This window comes from Acanthisitta chloris, unplaced genomic scaffold (genome assembly GCF_000695815.1).
Source record: "Acanthisitta chloris isolate BGI_N310 unplaced genomic scaffold, ASM69581v1 scaffold40932, whole genome shotgun sequence".
Lineage (NCBI taxonomy): Eukaryota > Metazoa > Chordata > Aves > Passeriformes > Acanthisittidae > Acanthisitta > Acanthisitta chloris.
Window position 1 is genome coordinate 15,311 of NW_008661787.1, and position 6,116 is coordinate 21,426.

General features: G+C 43.0%; 1 protein-coding gene across 1 annotated transcript in view; it reads right to left on the reverse strand.

Annotated features, from left to right (window-relative positions):
- Positions 1-1,045: 1,045 nt before the first annotated feature.
- Positions 1,046-6,116, reverse strand: part of ATP6V1C2 (ATPase, H+ transporting, lysosomal 42kDa, V1 subunit C2) — a 17,267-nt gene continuing 12,196 nt past the window's right edge. Inside the window, exons 7-13 of the mRNA XM_009070333.1 lie at positions 5,506-5,604; positions 4,375-4,443; positions 3,366-3,458; positions 2,873-2,966; positions 2,467-2,564; positions 1,970-2,099; positions 1,046-1,141 (exon numbers count right to left, since the gene is read on the reverse strand). Of these exons, the coding sequence (XP_009068581.1) occupies positions 1,046-1,141; positions 1,970-2,099; positions 2,467-2,564; positions 2,873-2,966; positions 3,366-3,458; positions 4,375-4,443; positions 5,506-5,604 (679 nt within the window). The remainder of the gene's footprint in view (positions 1,142-1,969; positions 2,100-2,466; positions 2,565-2,872; positions 2,967-3,365; positions 3,459-4,374; positions 4,444-5,505; positions 5,605-6,116) is intronic.

The window sequence follows — 6,116 nt, forward strand, 5'->3', positions numbered from 1 at the left end:
ACGGAAGTGGGGTTGCTGCTGCAATGGGAGTTGCTGGGAGCCATCGGTCTTCCCCCTGAATGAAGCTAATCCCCATTTTAGGGCATGAGGATTTCCAGGTGCTAACAGAAAACCCCCATGGTGCTCTCTCCAGCAAATTGGGTAATATTTCTTCACTTCCCATCTGGCATTGTTTTAATCTGAAATCGTTATTTCCTTGGAAGGGGGATCAGGACTGGGAATAGGGAGGTTTACTGCTGCTTTCTTCATATTAACATGCTCTCCATGTCTTGTATATTGGTGTCTAGTGAAGTGACCCTCATGTGATCAGCTTGTTTATAAGTAAGGAATGAAAGAGCTGAAAGTTTCGCCTTCTTTCAAGGAAGTAACATGATATGGATATTTGCCATCTAGTGTCTGTACGAGTGTCCATAGCTCATCCCTGTGACAGGCAGTGTTGGAACCACGGGCAGCAGCAGTAACCTGACTGCTGATTTGGTGCAGATGTGCTCTGACTCCAAGCTATCCCAGCAGATGAGATCTAGTGAAACTGTTCTAAATGAAATAGCTTGCAAAAACTAAACTCATGAGTACTTGGGACTGTAAGTCATACTAAAATAAGTTCCTCAGCACTTCTGAGGATCTTTCTTCGTAAACTCTTTCTGTTAAGTTAAAAGAACTCTGGGCTTTGCTCTGATGCTTTTTATTTTTTCTGCTTGGGTTTTTTTTTAGGTTTGCTTTGTTAGAAAAACAGGACTGTATACACCTAGTAGATCCATTAGCCACCACATTTTTTAAATTGTTTTATTTTGAGTCCAATAGGTATTCCATCTTTGTAATTTACCAAAAAAAATAAATACTACCATAGTACCTCCTGCCTCTGAAATATGTTTTTGTAAAACCATGAGTAAGAGATACTTATATTGAAGTCACTATAAAAATTACTGGAAGTGGTAGGAAGATCATATTGCTACAGCATCTGCACTTAAATTTGATTTTCAGCAGCCAAAAATTGTTTTACTGTAACATTAGAGTCTTGAAAACTAATAGATGAAGCTTGGGCACTTTAACTGCAGTCAAGAAGACTGAGGTCAATCTTGAAATAGACATAAGGATAGTATTCTTGATTACTCAGTTGTAAGCCAGGGATGTCCATGCCAGGCTGCAAAAGGAAACAATATGACTTTAGTACCAGTAACCACACTCGCACAGTTCCAAGCTACAGGGGATTACTTTTGTGCTCCTCTTCCACAGGTGGAATGGAATTTCGTATTTGCCATGCCTAAGATGGGATTCACCACTGAGAATCTGGTCTTTGCTTGGTGTTTTCAGGCTGCCTTATGTAATTAGCATTGAGAATTCTTGCTTGGTTGTTGTGTTAAGAACATGCAGCATTTTTGTGTGCTTCAGCACTAGAGCAACTCATCTCTTTGTTCTCCCTTCATGCACTGGCTATCATGCTTGCTGGTTTTAGGCTGTTTTAAAGGCCTGCTAGTTTATCCTAATTACTTTATCCTAAATTGTTTTGTGCACTCAAGACATGGGGAGGAGGAAGCAAGTACTGCAGTGTGCTGAAGGCCTAGGTTATTTATGAATGAAAGCCTTTTACTGGGGACAGAGGTGTCACAGTCCTAGCATTTAGTTCCAAATTCATTTTTCTTGCTTGTGTTGATCTGAATGCTCATAGAAGACTTTAAGCTTTTTACTTAGAGGAACTGCCATAATTGAGCAGACCTGTTTTGTTCTGGTAGCTGCAAACATCAGATGCTTCAACAGAAAATGTAAGCAATATCTATGCATCTGCATCACAATTGGAGTCTACCTGTTAACCTAATCCAGCCTGTAACCGCCAGGGATTAGAGCTGCATCCAGGGCTCCTAGCAGTGCAAGACTTAAGGAGATGCACCCTCTAGCCCCTGGACAATGGAAGTGTTCATCTGGCTAAACGGAGACAAGCTGCAGCGTGTGCACTTGCAATCCAAATACATACATCCATAATACTTGCTGCTGCAACTTCATCCAGGTGTTTGAAGACCACATTTAGGACGTCTCTCAGGCGTTTTACAGACTTCCTATTTGGCTGCAGCAGCATTGCTTGGAAATTCACTGGGAGGCCATACCTGGAAACATCAACATACACTATCATCTGCTGGGAAGGAGCACAGCTTTCCACTCCTGTCCTCCCTCCTCAGCCTCCTGGCATGCCAGCTGATGGTATATTGCAGGAACAATGCTGCCTCCTTAATGGAAAGCATTTCCTTTTTGAAGCCAGAATTAGTACACTTCCCTGTAAGGGCCCCCTAAGAATTGTTTTTCATCAAATTTTTATGTCATTTTTTTTGTGGACATCTATGTTGTCCCCTGTGAGCTCCTGGAATGAAGTGTGTAAGGGATGTTCTCTCGCACAAAGGAACTGCAGCAGGAAGAGATCTGTATGTTTTGACTTCCACAGGAATCTCTGCCTGCAGTGTGTGTTTACTGACTTACCTCAGGACAGATTCAACAAAAACTCTCAAGGCTTTCACATGAATCCAAGCTACAAATGCTTCACTGAAGTTCACTTTCAGCCACCGCAGTAATGGGCCCTATGAGAACAGACACAACAGTACTGTGATCCTGCTGAGTGAAGCAGCTCCATAGCTAACACCACCACAGGCCATCATGGGCTGCTGGGATAGTTCCCAGGCAGCCTGTTAGTGGCTCCCAGTTTATCAGAAACTCAAGTGACCTTGAGCAAATCATGTTATTTATCCTGTGTCTCAGTTTTCTGGGCTAAATGGAGCTCACAGGAGACTGTTGCAACCATAAAGTCATTTCTGAGTGAGAGGTGCTTTAGGCACCCTGGTAGCAAAGGCTGCCATTATTTGGGCCATCAGCTTCATGTGCTACTTACATATTGTTGTTTCTTATCAGAAGCTAATTTCATCATCTCTTCCTTTTCACATTTCAGTTCCTTCTCATCATAATAAAACTCTCGAACCATGAACCTACAATTGAATGACATTTGCTCTCACAAGCTGTAGTCCAAGCAATATGCACACTCATTTCTTTTGCCTCTAGAGAAGCAGGTACAGGAAGTTGCTAGCCATTTAACAAGTAAAAGTGTGTGGAGGGTGGGAGTTGAAGTCACCCTCAGACTGCTGTCAGTAGTATGAGAGTAGGAAGGACAATTTCAGGATCTATAGTTTGGTGTTCAAAGAACAGGATCACTGATTTTGCTGCTACAGCTCCTTCCCACCCTGCCTTCTCAGTGGCTTTAGGGCCAGGAGCAATCCAAGCAGTCAAGAAGTCCTAGAAGCCAGTGATTCAGCATACTGCACACAGAAGGCCTCACCTTATCCTCGTCCCTTGCTAGCCTGCCCTGCCTAGCAGTCAATGCTTCTTACCTGTTCTCCCTGGCTTTAGCCTTGAAGTCATCCATCACTTTCCTAAATAGGGTCACAGTGAAGAGTCCTCCCTCTGCATCCTCAGCAATCATTCTGTGGGAGGGAAATCCACTGCTGTGATTTGACATGATAAATCCCTTGTGTCTTTTTTACCTTCCTCATCTTTGTCTTTTGCAGTTTTTTCATTTATGATACTGAACACCATCCTGCTATTCAAAACCTGCTGTGACTGGACAGGGAACAAAGACTTCACTAGCAGCAGCTAGGCAATCTCGAATGCTGAACTCCCATGAGTTAAGTTCCTGAACCCACCGTAGTACACATGCATTCTGCCTGCCTGATTTTTCTGTATTTCCTGGTAATGTTCCCCCACCTTTCCATGCACTTATGGTTTTGAGACAGGCAGTAGCAAACAGCTTGCTTCTTTCTTTGTGCTTTCCACTTCTTTAATTTTGCATAATACCACTCAGCTCTTATGTCATGGATGGACCTCATGGTCTGTGTGAGTTGAGCAGTGAAATATTTAAGTTCTGGAAAGCATTTTTTACTTCAGGTGAAAAGATTAGTTAATATGGCATTTGTTAATGCAAGTGACAGTACACTGAATAATCCTATTCTACAGCAGGAAGCAACTAAAATGTGAATAATAGTACTTGATTTTTTTACAAAGTAGTTTCCATAAAGCTCTATATGATTGCATGTGTCTGAATTATGCCTTGATTACTGAAACAAATTGTTTTACACAAAAAAAGCAAAGGCCCTAGTTGAATGTAGAAAGATCTACATACTGGAAAAGGGAACAACAAACTAATTGAAAAAAACTTGGGTTTTTTTTCTTTCATCTGCACTTCCCTTCAACAGAACAGTTTTTGGTTTCAATTGAGAATATGTTAATGTGGAGCCTATGCATTAGACAAGTGATTCTTTCCAGGACCCAGCAATTTGAGGGGCTGAAATATGGCAGGGATCCCTGAAACAAACAGGGAGCTTAATTTGGAACTTCACTTACTTGGTGGAGCGAGGCACTACCATATCTGAGAGTGATTCATAGGTCTTCTGCCACTGTATGTAGCTTGACCTTTGAGCAAAACAAAAAAAGCACAGTAAATAAATACTATACACTAGAAAGCAAATGTGTAGATATATGTAGTTAATTAAGCTAATGGCTTAGGGTAGAAGGGTTGGAGCTCTTTGTGCTGGGTTATGCCATTAAGATAGATTAAGCCTCTCCTATCCTTTCCTCTCCTAGTCACTAGCTGAGGAGATGTTTCTCCCAGTGCTATACCCTCAGTCTTCACTTTGGGTCTTGGCTTGAGGAAGGGTCCACAGCAGGAAACTGATGGTGGGAAAAACACAGTTTTTGGCACATAATCTCAGGCTGCCACACAACATCCCCTGCTCCAAGACCCTTGCACAGGCTGCCCTGATCCATGGGTAGGTGTGGTGGTGCATCTGCTGTGTGCAATCCCATAGCTGATTCGGTGCTACACTGCAATCACAGCAAGTGCCAGCAGTGGGAGAAAGTGGTAAAAGGGACGGTAAGAGTGTGCAAAGTGAGAAGTCTGTTTTTAGAAATAATCTGAAAGAATGTGCAGATAATAAACTCAGCAAACTTACTTCAGACAGCTTTTTGTAACCTGGTTTTCACAGACAGAAAAATGATGGTGCTGTGTGTTGGGACAGGGCTATAGGGAGAGGAAAAGCTTGGTGCAGGCTTCTGAGGAGGATGTTGTGTAACTTCATACCTGATGGCAATGGCAATTGTCCTATGTGCAGGCACTTAGAGATGCACAGCCATCAGAGACTGTGAGTTGGAGAGGTCTTAATTCCTTTGATAAACTGGTTACACTCCAGTAAGAATCTGGTTTTCTTTCAGCTTGCACTATTCCTACACACTCGAAACCATTAAAACCTACATCCCGATTCTGTCCTGCTCCAAATCTGGAGCCGTTTTTGCCTCTTTCTGTGCCAGCACCAGTCTTGGCAGAAACTGTTCTTTCTTCTTTGCTAACAGCTCCACCCTTGTCCCAGCCACGGCGCTGATGAGCTGCCCCAGCCTGACCCAGTATCGCCCTGATCCAGTGTTTAGGCCTGAAACTCAATGCCACGTTGAGTGCATGTGCACACACTATTGCCTTACTTTGGCACCACGACCAGCAGTGTGATAAGATACTCAGAATTCAGAACAAAGTCTTCTTTATGCACAATGTCTGCCAGGGTCCGGGTCAGCAGATTTCCCCTACAGTGAAGAAGATAAAGTAAAAATAAGACTAGCAAGAACTCAGCAGTAGCACACTGGAGGTATTGTGCTCTGGGTATGGCTGCTAATAGTGTATACTGGGGTAGAAGGCCAAGAAGGACGTGGCTAAAGAACACATCTACACTTCTAAAATGGGTATTCAGTTGTTTTTACTGTGACTAAAAAGAATCAAAAAGCAACTAATACTAATGACAGAATATTGGTGACTACCATGAGGCTAGTGTGTGCCCTTTAAGTGAAATTACGTCATTCAGCTGCTATTGTTTCTACAATAAGGGTGCAGATGCTTGGGAAATGCACATCTCAAGTCACCACCTTGCTCCCAGTCAGGGCCGCATCTTGCAGGAGGCACCTGCTTTCTCAGGAAGCCTGTTGAGCTGTCTGTGTGGCCATGCCTCAGGCAGAGTAAGCATATTAGTATGGGCTTAGGCCATCAAACCAATGCTGGAATACCTGGACTACCATAAACAAGCACACTGAGACACCTCCTG